At 33.4% G+C, this 19,473-nt stretch overlaps 4 protein-coding genes across 4 annotated transcripts; 3 read left to right on the top strand and 1 right to left on the bottom strand.

Annotated features, from left to right (window-relative positions):
* Positions 1-5,539: 5,539 nt before the first annotated feature.
* Positions 5,540-8,262, top strand: LOC129293386 (probable E3 ubiquitin-protein ligase RHY1A). Its single transcript, XM_054931320.1, has 3 exons — positions 5,540-5,955; positions 6,980-7,167; positions 7,606-8,262. The coding sequence occupies exons 1-3, from the start codon at positions 5,746-5,748 to the stop codon at positions 8,018-8,020; spliced, it is 813 nt and encodes a 270-aa protein (XP_054787295.1). The 5' UTR covers positions 5,540-5,745; the 3' UTR covers positions 8,021-8,262.
* A 1,362-nt stretch (positions 8,263-9,624) lies between these two features.
* LOC129293917 (probable protein phosphatase 2C 63) lies at positions 9,625-12,066 on the top strand. The gene is made up of 5 exons (XM_054932044.1): positions 9,625-9,759; positions 9,925-10,142; positions 10,289-10,662; positions 11,182-11,418; positions 11,526-12,066. The coding sequence occupies exons 1-5, from the start codon at positions 9,632-9,634 to the stop codon at positions 11,790-11,792; spliced, it is 1,224 nt and encodes a 407-aa protein (XP_054788019.1). The 5' UTR covers positions 9,625-9,631; the 3' UTR covers positions 11,793-12,066.
* Positions 12,067-12,662: 596 nt separating this feature from the next.
* On the top strand, positions 12,663-15,072 carry LOC129293918 (uncharacterized). Its single transcript, XM_054932045.1, has 5 exons — positions 12,663-13,129; positions 13,276-13,297; positions 13,408-13,513; positions 14,487-14,594; positions 14,737-15,072. The coding sequence occupies exons 1-5, from the start codon at positions 12,802-12,804 to the stop codon at positions 14,836-14,838; spliced, it is 666 nt and encodes a 221-aa protein (XP_054788020.1). The 5' UTR covers positions 12,663-12,801; the 3' UTR covers positions 14,839-15,072.
* Positions 15,073-15,613: 541 nt separating this feature from the next.
* Positions 15,614-18,468, bottom strand: LOC129292619 (upstream activation factor subunit UAF30-like). Its single transcript, XM_054930199.1, has 2 exons — positions 18,060-18,468; positions 15,614-15,977 (listed from the first exon to the last, which is right to left on the bottom strand). Exons 1-2 carry the CDS (start codon positions 18,345-18,347, stop codon positions 15,858-15,860), a joined length of 408 nt encoding a protein of 135 aa, XP_054786174.1. The 5' UTR covers positions 18,348-18,468; the 3' UTR covers positions 15,614-15,857.
* Between the last annotated feature and the right edge of the window lie 1,005 nt (positions 18,469-19,473).

Below are 19,473 nucleotides of genomic sequence, written 5' to 3'. Positions count from 1 at the left end.
TTAATTTTTTATAAGCAATTTATTTATAATTTTAATTTCTCACTCTCTTTATCTTACATTTGTTACCCTCATTTAAAAAGGGGTAGCTTAAGCAAAATGACACATGTTTTTACATAATGATGCTCCCTTGCCCCGAATTATAAGAAATTTTGAAAAAGATATGGCATTTTAAGGTATAAAATGCCTTGATAAAAATAAAATTTTATTAATAATACTTTTTTAATATTACCCTTCATATTATATTCTCTTTTTTAATATTCTTTTATAAATTAAGTATTAAATTATGGATATTTTTAAAAATTTATATTTTTATTTTAAAAAATAAATTTATAAAATGAATTTAATAAGCTTATTCATATATATAATTTTATCTAAAAGTATTTTATAATTTAATATGAAAGGAATAATAATTAATAAGTAACCAATGAAACTAATTATTTTAATCTTCATGAATTAGTTGGTTAACTTAATTAGTCTTATACTCCCTTCAGTCCTATTTATAGAGTAAAAAAATATTTTTTATTTTATTTATAAGTCACATTATTAAATTTTTATCACAAATTTCTCTTTTAAACCTCTATTAAATTTTAGAAAGAGAAAATATGTTGTTAAAAATATATATATTTAATAATGATAAAATTGAGAACTTATTAAATTTTTAAATAAAGTTAATAAATTTTAAGATTTTTTTAATTTTAATAAAATATTTTAAAAATAATTTATAAATAAAACTTGAGAAATATTTAATACCAGGGGAATAAAAAGTTAAGAGCATAACGTAGATAGAGCCAAAAGAATGGCTCGGGTTGAGGCTGATAAAATTTTAACTATTCTTGATTATGATAAAACATGGTTAATAATTAATTCTTCTTCCGTTCTAATTATTGGAGCCTTTTAATCTTGCAAAGATTTAAATGGAGGTAGTTTAGTTAAAAGCAATAATGAAGCTGTCAATAATAGACAACATTTTTTTTTCAAAATTACCCTTTTAATATATAGTTAAATCCCTTCTTTCTTTCCTAATTTAATTAATGTGGGAACACCTTTGTTAATAGGATTATTCTTATAAAAAATAATAAATATAGTAAACACTAGACAATTAGGAAATTGGTATGAAAAGGAACAACTTTTTTATTGGCCACTGAAAAACAAAGCGTACAAAGTCAACAGAATTTAGTTCTTTGTATATACTTTCTCGTTACTTATTTTCATATTCAATCACATTCATCTACTTAACTGGTTATTTAATTTAATGGTATAAGATACATTAAAATAAATATAAATTATTTAATAACTAGTTAACTACCATAGAAAAAACATTATGATCTTATTTATAAAAGCATTTAAGTGATGATAATAAATAATATATTTATTTTAATATTATAATTAGCAATTTTATACCATGAAATCAAATAAATAATTAAAACTTATATATATTATGGAGAGGCGCATTGAGAGAAGATACAGAGAGAGAATCGACATCTTACAAGGAGAAGGACAAATCATGATTTTTTTTTTTGAAGATAAATCAAATTAATATTAAAATGAGACGATTAGTACGTGAAATCCTAAGATATCTACTGGCCAAGTAAGACATACGAACTCGAGACATATCGTAGTAAATGAAAGAGAACGACAAAAAAAAAAAAATCCAACAAAACAACTTGACCCTAAGATGAAGCACTGTGACCCATAAACACTGAGACTAAAGATATGATCCAACTAACACCATCATGAAAAAGATGCCATTCAAACTAGAAAGAGCTCATCTTGTAAGGCTACTTTACAAATGTCTACGACCATCAACAACAGAAGATATGTCAAAAAGAGGTGGGTTTCTCTTCTTTATCATTTTTTTACCATTTATTCACTATAAATTTAGATTGTTCAAATTAAATTTATATTTTCAAAAAATTATTAAATTTGAATTTTAAAATTTAATTTAATGGTCCCTATCTGTTTTGGTTTCTCCACTTCTCTCCTTTACAAAGGAGAAAATCCAACCCTGTCACAAAAGACACTGATATCTCCATGAACATTATAGCAACACTAATATGTAGTCCCATAAGTCTGCAAAGTTGCGTGGAAGAACATCTTCTTCCACAAAACGAACAACACTACTTTTGTCATTGATGGGGTGATAATCTGACAACTTATAATTTATTGCATCTATTCACGGCCTAATCTTTTTTCTAATTGTAATATTTTCTACCTCCATAAAAATTGCCCAATTAATTCATCCCTATCTATTAGCCATACTATTGTCTAAATTAAACATTAATGATTATAGATCAAGCTTTTATGAAGAATTCATACCATTGTTCAGCCATGAAATTAATCTCTATTCACTATTCGCTTTACAACTCGGTGAACTCACTCCCCCGCTACCATTCAATAAGTAATAACATGTATGGAGTTACAATAATATACCAATATAATGAATCCATACGTACATATAATTTACTCCATTACTCCCTATTAACGGCAAGAAAACTCAAACGAGAAAAAGAAAAAGAAAAAGAAAATTACAAAATTGTCATGAACAAGCAAGAGCTTGTAACCACTGGTTAATTTCCAAACATGTACCTGAATTTGTTCTTTAGCATGCACTTTCACTGTGTACTATAGAACTTATTCGTTGATTTGCTCCTGAAGTAATTTTTAATTGATATGCATAAATATATTATACTCATTTTTTTTTAAATCTCGTTTCTCCTTTTTGATTGCGAAAGTTTGAACTTCGAACAAATCGAAATGGAAAAAAAGTTTGATGTATCAACATTTGTGGCTTTCCAGAAGAAAAAAAAGGGTCATTTTTGTCATTACATGTTTAAATTGATGCATGAATCGTAATTTCTACTTGGCTTGACTTCGGATTCGAATGGATTAGGATAAGACGTGATAAGTGATCTGACTAAAATATTCAGAGTCTGCCAGGAATAGACTCGATTGGTAAGAGACTGTGATTTTGCCATTAAATATGATCATTGGGGACAATGTCTCCATTCAATGGTTAACCTCATTGAGATGTTAAATATGCTTTTTAATGTTAGCCACGTTTTAGAAAGATGCATTTTTTTTTCTTTGCTTTAAATATACTCCCTCCAATCTTAAACATGCGCACGCCCCACCCAAGAACCAAGCCAGAAAATTTTATTAGAACAGCTGAAATGACAAAACATATGTAATAATAATAAAAAATATATATATATATATATATATATTTGTGTGTGTATCACTAACATAAATAAATATTTCAATGCATACAGCTATATTCAATTTCACAAATATACAATAAAAATAAATATATTTTTTATATTTTGAAGTTTTGTTTCTTAATTTTTCATGATATAAAAATAATTAATTATCATATTTATGATAAAATTTTTAATAATTTTCTTTTCAACATAAACTATCATTAAATTGCAAAGATTTCATCTTTTTTATAAGCGTTGAATGATTTAAATGTATCATTAGGAGTTAAAGTTTTATTCAATCTAAAAAATATATTACTTGCTTACTAAATTTATTATTTAATTCTTTTAATTGATAATTATAGTAAATAATTATATCAAAAGGTAATGATGCTTAATTGTCAAAAATTCCTTATGTTGCTGATATCTAAATATATCATAGTAAAAACTATTCATATAATAAATTTCAATAGCTTGGTTATTATGAAAAAAATATTTTTTTTCTAAAAGAACATATCTTAACCATAACTTCTTAACTTTTGTATGAGTAATTTTATTATAGATATCAAGTATATAGCATTTAATATATATTAGGATTTTTATTGTAGTACTTGACAGAGTTTATTAGTAATAATTCTCATAATTTTTTTTATCAAATATAAAATGAAATCAAAATCAAATGACATTAATACTTTAAGAGTAAGTGTAGTATTCTTGTTGAAAATAGATAAATTATATGACAATTATATCTTCAAGCTACTGAAATAATTAAACTATATATGCGTAAAAGATTACATATAGAATTGAAATAAGAATTCTTTTCAATAGCATAAGACTTTTAAAATGTGCCAATTTAAAGGGTCAAAAATATATAACTTTTATATTTGACAAAAAATAGAAAATAAAAAGTTAAGGGCCTTAGCCTGCTAATTCTCCTAACTCCACCATTGCCCCACCCCACACATACAATCCCATTAATTCATAAAATAAAAATGTAAGATGAATATTTGAAATTAACATGTAATAGAAAATACTCAAATCCTAATTTCTATAGTGACTGGACCCCGTCCTCATGGAGAACAGAATTCACCTCTCATCATGGTGAAAAAGGTGCCAACGTAAAGACAAGTAAAATATTGTTTAGCTAAGAAGCTACTCATGTTTTAATTGTCCTGGTTTTATGTTTTGTGGGTGTGTGAATAATTTGCAGTTTGCAACCAATAAATGTTGGTATGGTTGATAAAGATTCTACTCATATCCTAAAAAATTGTAAAATCAAATCTTGTTATCAATTTAAAAACCTGATCAATAAGCAATCCGTAAGTGTTTCTATAAATGTTTTTTAAGCTTAGAATGCATCTTGAGCTTGGCTTTGGTAAAATTTCAGAATCCAACTACTTGCAGTTTGCAAAGCTTGTTTTCTTTCTTCATTTTTCAATACAATCGACAAACAATCTGGGTTTCATTTGTGTTGCAGTTGGTGGTGTTTCTATTGCTTACTTGGCAAAGGTTGGGTATGCTCCTAGTATGACATTTTTTTCCTTTCTCTTCCTTGACGACTTTAAGTCTTCTGGTCTGCTCCCAACGTGGTACATTTTGTGCACTTTGTAACACACATTGAGATGGATGACAATAGGGCAATGCTTCTTCAACATTTATTTATTTTTTTTGTTATTCTCAGGTATCATCTTGCTAAAGACAATTTTATTTAAAATACTATTTGACACTAAATATAAATGCCTCACCTAACAAGAACTCAAACTTTAGTTTGTAACTTTATGAAATGTTGGTTTCTTCTATTAAACCCAACCTCGTTGAGATGTATGTGATGTATGCATTGCATACTATTCGGCTATTTGCTTATCTTTATGATCTAATATTGTATTGTTCTTTTTGTTGCTGAGTACTGTTTGTCATCTGGGCCTTCTCTAAGCAGCTTGCTCATCATATGTTGCAGTAGTTTCTAAATAGGCCCAATTGTGTTGTATAGTTTTCCTTAAGTGAGGTGTTCATTTTGCTATTTGGACATAACTATCACCCGTGGGAGGTTTTTTTTTTTTTTTTTTTCATTTGTAGTGGAAAATAAAAGATTTATTACTCATATTCTCTTAGACAAAGTTTTTTTTTTAAAAAAATGATAAAAGTAAGTTATTACAAAAATTTATTAATGTTATTACTTTTTCGTAGAATTTTTCTTTAGTATTTTAGATGAAAACATTCTTAAAAAATAACCAACAATAAATTATTTTAATATTCAGAACACTTAACTGTGACATTGTTGATCATTAGTTGTTTTTATTTTCCTTTTCTTTTCTTTTTTCAATTTAGTTATTCCAGGTCGTTCTTCAGCGTTTAGGAAATAGGAACTGCGCTTTCCCCTCCACTTTCTCGGAAAATTAGGGAAAGAAGCAGTGTTGATTCATTGACATCACTGTGAAGCGCGAAATTCACAGAAACCTCCCCTGACGCTTCGATAGATATTTTCGCTTTGTTTTCTTTCAGATTCGGCATTTCCGCTGAAGCAGAGAAAGCTATTCGAATTTGGTAGTGCATGACGAGTGCTTCGGAGCTATTCTACAATCGGAGGTATCGTTTGGGACGAACCCCTAATTATCTGGGGGACGATTCGTTGCCCGATAGATATCTTCATCTCGATATCAATAATCGTCGCCATCATCACAATCCACATGATTTCAGTGATGGTGAGACTCTCCGACGGTCCACGCCAACGCGACGGCTATTTCATCGTTTGTCCTACACGGTTAGTCTTTTTTTTTTTTTTTTCCTAATAGCATGTTTTTATCGGCTTAATTTCTCTGAAAGAAGATTCAAGGGAGTTAAATTTTAGATAAAAGTCGAGCTATGGTACTTCTTTTAGTGAAATTTTGCATATAATCGAATAATTAGCCCCCTGCTGTCAACTTTGGGTATGGGCAGCTCCTGGATTATCATGGGATTGGATTATTGACCTTACTTCCAAGTGGTAGCTTTCAGAAAGCCAGTATAAGGTTTTTACGGATATACGTGATTTTCTTTATGTTTGAAACTAGATCAATTAGGATATTAAGGATCTGTTGAGGATACAAGTCTACAGGATTTCATTCTGCTCCCATTCCATCATGAAAATCATTCCTACGTACCAAAGCAAGCATACAAGAATAGTTCTTAAAGAATTTGGTTTTGTTTGATGTTGCAATTTTTACAAAACTTAACGCTCGGTTTAGGAATACATCGAGGGTCCATGTTGCAAATGTTGCCAAGCTCAATGTCTCACTTAGATATGGTTCCCCATTAATGTTATCCATGAATCTTATCTACTGGATCTATTTTGGGTTAAGTTTTGTGTATGGACTATGGACTATGAAGAGATGAAGTTCTTCACCATCCGCTCATAAAATATCACAAAATTTGAGTAAATCTTAAGATCATTGAACATTCAAAGCCTCTATAGATTAGCCTTTTAAGTTATAGCATGCAATGGAGTTACGTGCTAGTCAAGCAGCCTTCTATATCTTCTCTGAGCTTACAGTTTTTAGGTGTTTCGTGTGCTTTTTCTGGTTAAATATGCTAAGCTCTTTTTTTTTGTTTGGTGTTATATGGCAATGTGAATATGTCCTTGGTTTTGGTCATTAACTTTTGTCAATCCTCAACGCATTACAGAATTTTTATTTGTTCACTTCTTTCTTTTGGTAGGAAATTGATAGTACTGTCGATCTTTTGTCACACAGGTTTGAGTTTGATTGTTATGGTCTGAGTCTCCTAACTTATTGAGTTTGTTTCCTTAGGAGCAAGAATCAGCTAGACTTGACCTTAGGCACAACCGTTCTCTTTCAAACACAGCCAATTCTGCTGAAGATGTAAGCAGTTTCAGGGGCCCTAGAGTGAATGGGAATGACAGGCTACCCATAGCTGTGGTACATGCAAGGGCAAGACTCCTTCAGAGGTTGAGTGCAGCACCTCCCTCCAGAAACAGGTTTGCTTTCAACACATTGTTTTCTTATTTTTGTTGTTGCACATGGACATGTTGCATGGCTTAGAAACTTTTGGCAGCTTGTTATCTTGATATACAGTATTTCTATATCTGTGGAACCGAAAAGCTGCCAAACTTAAATTTAATGCATGTGCCTGTCTTAATCTATGAAGTATGAAGCACCAACGTGGGTAAATGATCCAGTATCAATGTCAGATAGCCTAGGGTGTATTAGACCGATCAATATATCATTCTAAAATTTATAGCAGGTCTTGCTATTTATGAATTATAAAGTGCAGTTTATTTATCATATTGATGGATCGATTGGTGTCCTTTCGTTTCACTTTTACTTGGTGTCATTTTACGATGAAGGGGTGAATGAAATTATTTATGTTCTGTATGCACTAATAGTTGTCTTTGCTTCACTCTCGTTTTTGTTAGGCAAAGGGGTAGAATCTCTCTAGATATTGATGACATGAGGCATACGAACTTCAGGGATGAAGAGAGCAGTGAATCCTCAACTAGTCGTTTAGCTGAGGGTTTCCCATTAACTGACTTAACTTTACAAATGGAGAGGTCCCAACTCTTACAGGAAGTGAACAAAAAACCACCTGGACTCAACCAGGAGGCCATGGACCGTTTGCATATGGAAGTATTTAGCATCAGGGAAACACAAACGGAAGAATTGGAATCTAGAGTACTGCAGGATTGTGGCATATGCCTGGAAACTTTTCTTGATGGTGATAAGCTGATACGCTTGCCTTGTGGGCACAGATTCCATTCTGCGTGTTTGGATCCATGGGTTCGAAAATGTGGGGATTGCCCATTCTGTAGAAGAGGTATATTTTTAAACTAGAGAAGCCAATGTGCATTGCGTGTAATTTGAGGTATAAGTTGTATTCTTCGAGTTTGTGGACAGATATTGCAACTGCATGCAGTGTAATCTCGTTGTTTTTTTTTTTTTTAATATTGTATTGCTGTTTTTGTGGTTCTGAAAAATACCATGAAGTTGCATTTCGTTTTTGTAGTCATGCAGATTCGTATTAATGAAATTTGGTGCATGCTAGCATTTATGCTCGTACTTAAGTACATGAAATGAGAGCATTGTGATTCTTGTTCCCATACCACAAGAACTGTGATGTTGTTGGAGAACGTAGAGATTAGAAGGGGGGCGGGGGGGAAGGAAGGGAGAGAGATTCCCAGCCACGGCCAATCAATATAAATCCTAGAGACACAATGTCAATTAATGGACAATTGAATCAGGTCAGAAAATATGTACGAATTATATTTAGGTGACCAGAAGTCCATTAATGATTATTTATTCAATTTATTAAATGATACGGTATTATTTGATGAAGTCAATCAAGATTAATTGCATTATTATACCAGGTTCGTTGTAGTTATCTAACATGTCAAGTTATTAATCTCAAGGGATTACCTAGATTAAAAACAAGTTTTTTAAAAAGAAAATGAAAAATGTACTCACCTCAATTTCTAGATACATTTTCTTTTTAAAAAATTACTCCCTTCGTTTAAAAATATAAGACATTTTTAATTGAGTTTAACCCTCTAATAAAGTAGTTACTTACTTTTCAACTAACCTTATTTTTTCATATTTAACCTACAGTAAATATAAAATCACTCATTAATAGGGGCGCTTTTGGAAAAAAAAAAGTAATGATTATATCTTAAAAGATTAAAAATATTTTATATTTTTAAACATTAAACTTTTTAAAAAATATTTTACATTTTTGAATGGAGGGAGTATTTCCTTTTTATGTACTGATTATTACTTTAAATTACTTTAAAGTTTCAATGAAACTATGAAAGTTCATCAAGTTTATTATGAATGCCCCAGTTGTTGTTCTCCCTCCTGTGAAACCGTGTTAGGATTCCATGATCCAACTGCTTTTGCTGGTGGCTGGCTACCTTGCTTCCAATGACGTAGTCACGGAGGCCTCCGTAATTAAAAAAAAATAAAAAATAAAATATAAATAGAAGCATCAATCTTACAAAGTTAAACAAAGAAAGAACATTATTGATGATACTGAGTTGATGGTTCCCTTGTAATATTCGCCACAAATCAATCAATTTGAATATTATTATTGTTAATATTAGTAATTATTAACATAGTTGAGTTGAAAGATGTATAACTCAACATCTCTAAAATTAAATTTTATGTTCCCATCACTTAGGTAGTAGTTGGTTCCATTCGCATCAAATAATTTTTATTTGGTGTTTATCCTAATAAATCTTGAATTTGTGTTCATGAATAAAAAAATAGCCATGTTGAGAAAGATTCTTTTCACTTGTAAGTCACTAAATCGCAATACGACCAAACTCAAGTATAAATTAATTTCTAATATTTGTTAACTAATGATTTATTTTTTATTTTAAAAAAGAAAATGTATACAAGGAGCCAAGCCGAAGCGGGCTTACTGGTTTACTGGTTTAGCAAAACCACGAGATGGGATACCTTCTTTGGAAGCAGATCCGTTTTCAACGCGCGCACAGAACTTACGCGTCAACTATAAATGGCGCCACTTTAGCCCGTCGTCTTCGTTCTCACGCGGCAATAACCCCCACCTTCCTTCTGTACTATTGACTTTCACCTTTAAACCCCGTGATTTCTATTCCTTCGTTACCTATTTCACTGCCTCTCAAAACTAAACATTCATTCTTCCTCAATTGTATCTGTTTTATCTGTATGCATATGATGATGCATTCGTTTGATGGCTTGCTGGAACGCTGTTTTGGCAGGCTTGGCTGTGGAAGCGACGGTCTTCTCTGGCACTCCGACTTGAAGCCTCATGCCTCCGGTGATTTCTCCATCGCCGTTGCTCAAGCCAATTCCTGCCTCGAAGATCAGAGCCAAGTCTTTACGTCTCCCTCCACCACCTACGTCGGTGTCTACGATGGCCATGGCGGTCCTGAAGCTTCTAGATTCGTTAACAAACGCCTCTTTCCTTGTTTACAAAGTTGGTTGCCTGTTCCTTTAATTGCTTAGGTTCTCACTTTGCCACTGCGTTTCGGAAAATTCTCTTCAGTTGATGTTATGCGAATTCATTATGATTTATATAAAATCTGTGAACACTTATACAAGTTATTTACCACTCTTTTGTAGAACTTTCCGCTGAAAATGGGGGGTTATCAGTGGATGTGATAAAAAAGGCGTTTCATGCAATTGAGGATGATTTCTTGAGCTTGGTGAAGCAATCGTTGCACACTACTCCCCGAATTGCTTCGGTAGGATCGTGTTGTCTTCTTGGTGCAATCTCTGATAATGTATTATATGTTGCGAACCTTGGTGATTCTAGAGTAGTTCTTGGCCGGAGAGTTTTTGGGGACTACAAGCATCCGGTGGTGGCACAAAGACTGTCAACTGATCATAATGTCTCTGTTGAGGAGGTGAGGAGAGAGGTCAAATCTCTTCATCCTGATGATGAACACATTGTGGTTTTTAGTCGTGGAACTTGGAGGATTAAAGGCATTATACAGGTACATGTTACGCCTGCATTTCTTATATATGTCACATTGTTAGAGTATAGAGAACAATAATAGCACCTCTTTCTATTCATAGCCTTTGAAGCTGGACTCTTGTCTCTTGGAGTGTTAATTCTGTTAAATAACACAACTTTTAGTGAAAGCAGTAATAGTTTGGATCACCTAAAATGATTTCACCTAAAGTGAGAAGAGAGAAAAACATACAATGGTGGCTCTTACTTTTGTGAGACCCACATTTAAGAAGTGATGCACATTATTGTGTGTTAATCTCTTTCATGTTAGGAAACTTATTAAATTCCACACTTCAAAGAATCGATGCTCAAGCAGGACATGAATTATCTACATATCTCCTTCCAATCTTCTTGCCTCCTTTAACACAATTTAATTTTGTGGTTATCAGAAACTTAATGTATATCCAGAATTTTATCACAAAGTGAGCAAAACTGTGAACATATCGACTCTCTTGATGAATGCGCCTGACTTCATCTAGTAACTGTGATGCAAATATTGCAGGTGTCAAGATCTATAGGTGATATGTATCTCAAGAACCCTGATTGTTCTAGAGACCCACTTTTTCAGAAATTTGGTAACCCCATTCCTTTGAAACGTCCTGTAATGACGGCTGAACCATCAGTCATTGTCAGAGATCTTGAGTCGCAAGATTTGTTTCTGATATTTGCATCAGACGGCCTTTGGGAACAATTAACTGATAAAGAAGCAGTTGAAATTGTGTACAAATATCCAAGAGCTGTAAGTTCCTTGTCTTATCTATGAGATGGTTTTGTTCTCATAAAGATGTTGAACTGTACTGAACAATTCTTAAAATTGATTCTACCTCGTGGTTCTGGATCAATCAGGGCATTGCCATGAGGTTGGTGAGAGCTGCACTTGATTCAGCAGCAAGGAAGAGAGAGATGAGATATAATGACATGAAGAAAATTAACAAGGGAGTGAGAAGACTTTTCCATGATGACATTACTGTTATAGTAATGTATCTTGATCACCGAAATGGGTCTACCTACAAAGTTAAGAAAAATGCTCTCAGTTCCATAAGTGCTCCTTTGGATATTTTCTCCCTGAACGCAGACGAAGCTGAACAGAGTGTCCTTCGTACAGCTTCCTGAAGAATAGAACTTGCCATGGCTCTACATGGTATCATCGGACTAAAAGATGGATGAAGATGACCAATGTAGCTACATTCTGGCAGAGGATCCATTAGAGGAAGGGTGAAATTTCAGAGATGGTAACTGAAGGTTACTGAGAACTTGTTAATAATGCAGATAAGCATGTACATAGTTTTGGATTCTCTTTTTCGGTCGCTGAACGCTGATCTCAATGCTGTTTCTCAGACTTTGAGATGCTAAGAGAATAAAATTCAATTTGATTGATTTTTGATGATATTGATCTTCCTATGTCTCTGAGACTGACCAGTGGGAGTTTGAGAGGAGTGTTGATGACAATGATATCTTAATAGGGACCTAACAAAACATTGAAATTGAAATTCATTTGTACAGAGGTAAAATTTCACATCTTAAACCCAAACTCACGTTAGAATTTATTTTTACGGTAAATCAGTAAAAGAAATTCATATTCGTTAGGAGACCGCAAGGGAAGAATCATAAAGAATATAATCTCTGAAGTTATTAATCAAGTCAATTTAGATGTGTTGTGTTTATCTTTCTCAAAAAATGATGTGATTAATTTAAAAAGTTAAAAACTCCGTTTCCTGAAAAAAGAAAGAACAGTGAACCCTCTTTTTGGGGAGACGATGGAGTTTTAAAAAATGTATTTAATTCAATAATTAATCAAAATAAAAATATTATGGGTATAAATATATAATAAAACATATGAATAATTAAATATTAAAAAGATAAAAATGTTTTATGAGCAATAGTTTAAATCTAGTGGAAGAACTAATCCAAGATACAGGATTGACTTCAATAAAATAGGATATCTGTACATAATTAAAGAAATAAAAATATTTTCTCTCCGTCGCGTATTGTTATTGTGTCTGAATTCTTCTCTTAATTTTGGTACAACTCGCCAATGATTCTGTAGTCTAGTCATATGCAAACTTTCAGCGGTTGGATCCTGCTTTAAACTCAGACCATTTAGTGCCTGTCTCAATATAAAATGTTATACCAACAATCATCAACAGTGATGAACGGAGGGTGTCGGCCGTGCGAGCTTGCTCCGTATAAACATCATCAGTATAACATCCCTTCCTCATTCAGGCATTCAATCAAACAGTTGGTGGCTCATCTTGTCGCTAAGACTATTCCCCTGAAACTCGCCTCCAACATCCATTCCACAATCTACAGTCCACATTTATTCATTCATTACGCCTTTCAAATCACGCTTCCCTTGGAATCATCATTTGCTTTCTCATATCACAAGCAAATGAGCGCCAGCATTTTGGTGGCAGAGGCAACCTGGCAGGAAATCCAGTCAAAATGTTCAGGTCCCCCCCCCCAAGCCCTCTATAACATGTTTAATTGGTTTGCTGATACACATTCAGCATGTTGATTGCTTATCTAAATTTGGCCTTTCAATTATGCACGTCACACGCGGCACCGGCTGATTTTTATCGAACTGCGTTGGCCACAGTGACCGACGATCATCTTTGGACGTCAGTAAATTTCTTTTCTTTTTTTGCCTTGTTTTCTCTATCTTGAAGTCATTTGATTTAAGCAGCGAAAATCCACTCGTGTTTAGCAACTCATTTTCTCTTGGACTCAGTTTGCTCTTCATATTTGGCAAGAACTTTGAGCGTGCCACCAGAATTGTGGATCAAAGAGGTGTCAAGAAGATTTCTGGGCAGCCCAGCGGAAGATACATCTTCCAGGTTTGATTCCATCATTCCCATTCTCTATCCAAGAAATCCCAGGAAAGTTAGGAATAGTCAATCCTTTTTTTTTTTTTCTTTTTGGCATTATTCACTTTAAGGTTATGGATATCTGGAAGGACTTGGAAAGAGTTTCATCATATGGTCTGATTAAGGTCTACCACTCAGCCTAATTAGTAAAGATTTCATGAGGTTGGAAATCACTGTTTGCTATACACCACTGCATTAGTGTTAAATTACACATGGTGGCCAAAATAAATAAATGAATATACTAGACATATCTGTATACCAGTATATTGCATAGAGTTCAAGCTGCATGGCTATGACTTAAGTGACTTTGTACTGATATCGATACTGTTCACACATGATAAACAGTTTCTTCATGTTTGCGCATTGTGAAAACTATTCACTGTGCCTCTGTGTTTAAAATGGCCTGGAAAATTTGTCCCAGTTTAAATTGCACACAAAGTATTTTGTTGCTTCAATTTTATTTTATTTTATTTTGTGTAAACAAGAGTGCCATGTACTAAAATCCATGATACAAACAGCTCAAAGTATGAGAATATCTACTAAGTAGGAAGGAATACCTACAAGCTTAATAAACTGATACGTCAATTTTATTTGGGGAAGCAGTTTTCAGCTTTTGAATGTTGTGCTGAGAAAAGTTCAACCTTTTAAGAATTAGTTAGACTTATCTGATTGATAATCCATAAAAGTTTGATTAAGTTTCAGATATTTGTTATCAAATTCTTTCAACAAAACCCACTGTTTTTGAGATAGTGCTGAATTATCAACAAAATCTTTACATTTAACATAATAATTAAAAAAATCCTATGATAAGCACCGACAAAGGGGGGGAACTTATGATAAGCATTTAAATAACTACACTCCTTACAGGCCTTGACAGTTTAGGCGTTAGTAATTGTTTGTTGATAACTTGAAATAAGGTTTTGATAACTTGTGTGTTTTCCAGGTGATGGGAGAATCCAGAAGAAAAGAGGAGTATCTGTGTTTTCCTGAGAACTTCTGCTCCTGTTATGCCTTCTTCTATGACGTTGTCAACAGAGGAGAGCAGCTTTGTGTGAGTCCGTGTCCTTGCTTCTAACTTCTGTATTACTGGCCAAAATTCAAACTAGTTTGTAGCTCTTTCTTATGGAATTCTCCAAGGAAAATATTCATGCAATTTTTTTCACTTGACATCAATCTTGGTTTGTTGTGCGTAGTGTAAACATCAATTAGCTGCAAGACTTGCTGCATCATTAGGAGCTTACTTGGAAGTGAAGGTGTCTGATGAGGAGCTAGCTATGTTGCTATCCAAGCTATAGGGCATTCTTCCGAACGTTTCCCAGACACAGATTATACAAACAAGATCTTTTACATTCATAGAGATGAATGCACATATAATCCACTAAAGAATAAGTCTAAAATAGTATAAACCTCATACATGATTTTATTTTTATTGCTTTTTTGGGATGTATAACTATATAGAGAATTTGCTTGTGATATGGAACAATGTATACCATGACAGTGGCCTGTTCCTTTGTTTTGGTTTAGAGAAATATTCTCTCCAATCTTTAATATAAAATGAAATTAACAAACTTCACATTTATTAAGTAACGGTAATTACAACCTTGAAATTATTAAAAAATATGCATCTTTTCAATTTTATCCTTTTTATAATTAATATTCATAATAAATTTTTGTTTAGAAATTCAAACAACACATAAACAAAGAATGAAATTTAAAAACATTAATTACTATAACTTTGTTTTATATTAAGGATATAAGAGAGTACAGAAAGTGCATTAGACCTTGATTTGCTTCATTTAACGCAAAAATGCTCCTCTTCACACCCCTTAGGGGTTTATCAACTTCTTTCCTCCAATCTCTCCAATGGTTTCCCGGAAGAGATAAGCCTAAAAGTCTGACAGATTAACCATGGGAGATGGGGTCAAAAAAGCCATCACTCATTTTAATATGCTTATTTTACTTCATAGTTTATTGCACTTTGAATTCCCTAGATTTTTCTTTTAGAATCTACAAGGACGAAATCTGCACCACAATGCAACTCGAGATCTAATAAGGAAACATTGGACGGTGTAAAACAAACCAAGGTAGTACTAGCGCCTGTTGAAGAGCCTACATTACTCAAGAAAAACCCATTAACAAAGCTTGTTCTGTTAAAAAACAAAACAAAACAAAAAAACGGCTACCAAAAGGCAGGTCATAAATTAATATTCAAATTCTATTAGTTTTACAGCCAAAATATATGACCTGCACTACAAAAGACAGTCTTGTTTTCCTCAACAATTGACAAACTTCAAAGCTAGTTTTTCACTTGCTTTCATTTGAGGAAGTGAGGGCTTATCAATCCAGCAACCTCCAGAAACCCGATTTGATCTTTTCCTGCAAATATCTTCTTCAGCTTCTCATCACATATGATAATCTTCTTGTTTTGAGGGTCCTGTCAGAATTTGAAGGAGCCACTGAGTTAGAACTAGCATGTTTAACCCAACAGAAAAATAAAGGTTAAGACTGGCATGAAAAGATTAATTCAATAGTATATGCAGAAAACCAATGATCTGCTAAACTTTTGGAATGATGCACTGATGAGGCAGAACATTAAGTACAGGGTAATCTACAGATTCACCATTCATGGAAGTACATAGACTATTTCACGCATCACATGGAATGCAGCTTCTATTGGCAATATCTTCTTCAAGGTTTTCCAAGAGTTTCTAACTTGGATCTCCAATAAAATTATAACATTTGGAAGAAAACTTTTGAAACAAGCAATTGTGTAATTCTTAACTGGAAAAATAACATCCATCATATCTTTCAGAAAGCCTAACGAAAAGCACCTGAAAAAAAATGCACCTAGCTTTGTTCAACTATTTATAGCCAAGACACCTAGGATAACCAGCCAACTCTGGTTGTTCTACTTATTGATTATTGATAGCAAAGGAAGCATGGATCATTTTTTAAGTTCACAATTAGAACATTATTTTTATTCCACATCCTATTCCATGTAAAAAAAAAATCAAAATGTAAAAGGACAAAATCTGAACTGGCTTGTTGCTTGTCAAATGTGACAAGCAACATCATCTAACTGCTTTTGCCAAGCAAAGCATCCAATTTGCCAACCATATGAAATGACTAATAATATGGCTACAGAAACTCTCTATCAACCATATTTATATCAGCTTAATAGATAGGGATATCAACAGAATTCAGTGAAAGCGCACAAATCTATCAAGAGATTAAAAGGAAAAATGCAGATCAGCCCTAATGGTTGTACCAGAATGCGATCAAACATGTAGTCAGGTCTACTTAACATAACAAGTGATGATTAATTGGTGTATCCATAAGGTTTTGAAAGAATTAGATACAGTTAATTCATGTAGACAAGTAACTTTGATCAAGTCTAACAAATAAATCAACAACAGCATCCCCAAATATAATATAGTATTTCCAATTTGCCATGCAAAAGTGAACCCATGCTATATTAACTAGCTAAACACAGAATTATGTACACCCAAATACATATATCAAATGAGCACGTTCCGATCCCGTAGAAGGAAAGCATCAAGTGAGCGTATTCCATATATCAAGTGAACCCTAATTGATATATTCCCGCACAAACAAATATGTGAGTACTTTAGCAGCTTCCACACACAGCACCATATAAGACCAAATCAAACAAGAGATAAATTCAAACTTTCCTGCTGAATCAAAATCTGCAGACAACATCGATCCAAATTTGTACATTTTGGGATTGCAACATTAAGACAAGATAGCAAGTCATCCACACAGGATTTCAAAGCTCAACTATCAATACCATAAGTCCACATGGTAAATGAAGCTACACGACAATCCTTCAATGATTTCCAAACGATAGCCTCGCAGGCTCAAAAAGCATCCTGATTCCTAAGTCAATGAGACGTCTAAGCATCATACAACAACCCTATGCAACCCTCTCAAACCGAAAATCTGACAAGTCTAACAGGCCTACACAATACAGCAGAAACATGGGTGACATAAGCCCGTTGAATCCCAAGACAATATAAGAAATGAACCTAAAGCCATCGTATAAAACAGTCAATATATAACAGCATAAAAAGAATTCACCACGAAAAGGGCTAGCTCAGTTAGTAAAATGAAATAGAATTTCTCTTCAGAACCAGAATATCCCACTTGTAATTCAAAAATTAGAAAAAAGAAAACACCACATGTCAGTAATATATGCACATGGTAAATAATGCATTTAGAAGAGAAGGCGAGGGTTTTTCCACTTTTTTTTTTCCTTTTTTAATTTTAAGCAAGGCGCGTGTCTAATTACCAGATGAAAGCCTAATGTACAGAGAAAGGGAAGAATTACAAAAAAAAAAAAAAAAAGTCCCCAAACACGCAAAACAAGACCAGAACATTAAAAAAAGGCATCACCTTTCAGGAACAACGAGTACTTAAACATCGAAACCACCGGATGAAGTTAAACACCAGAAGATTATATAAAAGAGAAATGAAGAAGTAGTAGAAGAAGCTTCACCTGAAGATTGTTCTCCTTAATGTAAGCCCAAATCTGCTTGAGAGCTTGGGTTCGGGAAATTTCGGGAACCCCAACGAGGGCTTGCATTTCGGGGGAAACCCTGCGGGGCCTCATGATACCTCGAGGCTGCTTCCCGGTGGGAGGTTGAGACACAGTAGCGGAGGTGGCACTCCGCACAAGGCGCAACGTAAGAGGAGGGCGGGCTAACATGGTGTGAGAAGGGAGAGCGAACGACGCCGTTTCGCCGGCGAGGAAGTTGGAGAGGAGACCCGTGGTCGGAATAGCCATGTCGTTTAGCGAACTCCGAGTGAAAGGATAGAGCGCCCAAATGAAGATGATAGTAATGTCCTTTTGCTTCTTCTGTGACGCTCGCCGTGGATTATACAGACGACTAAATCCTAATCCCTGATTTTCCAGCCCCGGCTGACCTCCTTCATTTACCAAAATGCCCTTTAGCTTGCAAGCAAGCCGGACGCAGAATGCAATAATCAGGGATTTTTTTGCACTCGATCTTTTTCCGCCTTAAATTTTTTTATATTTTTTAGCCAAAAAATATTTGCGTTAAAATGAGTTTTTGGTTGTTGGAAAAACCATGTCTCCAGCACTTTTACAAATATCTATATATTATGTTTTCGAATTGTCTTTTTTTGTTCAAATTGTCTTATTTTTTCACTTTTTAGTGGCAAAAAAATTAGTGAATGGCAGGAACCATTTTTAAATTTAAAAACCATAACTAAAGGCTTAACGCATTGATGTGCCCTACCAAATTCTCTTTTTTAAAAAAACACAAACTTTATCATGTTCGCCACAAGCAAAAATAAAAATAAATAGGGGGGAAAGAAAAACAAAGGATATTTTTCTTACATCATGAGTGATAAGCCCAAAAAGTTGACCATGGGCTTCAAATTTCAATAAGCCCAATCTTACTTGTTTTGTCAGAACCCAATCGTAGCTTGGATGTTTTTGGGCAATTGTTTAATCAATTTTTCTTCCTTTTAAAAATTTTTATTTTGCTTTTGGCGTCATAATCGCAGTAGTGTTTTTATCTTTATGTATTTTGCTCTTGATCATTTTTCTTTAAATAATGAAGAAGTTTCGGTGAGTTTCAAAGACTCTGTCAAGATATGTTTTTATGTTCAAAAAAAACTTACAAAAATATTTATAAATTCGTTCATTAATAAAGTTTTCATATTAATAGTAGGATTTAATATCATGACTTTATAAATTATGAGTTAAATTCTTATTAATTGGGCTGACTTTTGTTGGTCTCTTGATCTTTTTTATTTTGTTGTACTTCAGCCAGAGTCAGTTGACATGGGGTTCTAAGATTGGGCCACAAATAGAAGGCCTAAAAACATAATATTGGGCCGAAGAAGATGCGGAGCATGATTAAAAGGTTTTCTATTTGCGTTTA

This window comes from Prosopis cineraria, unplaced genomic scaffold, assembly GCF_029017545.1.
Source record: "Prosopis cineraria cultivar Desert tree isolate PC_DT_omini unplaced genomic scaffold, ASM2901754v1 PC14, whole genome shotgun sequence".
Classification (NCBI taxonomy): Eukaryota; Viridiplantae; Streptophyta; class Magnoliopsida; order Fabales; family Fabaceae; genus Prosopis; species Prosopis cineraria.
Note: the sequence above shows the minus strand (reverse complement) of the source record. Positions and strands in the feature narration are given on the sequence as shown.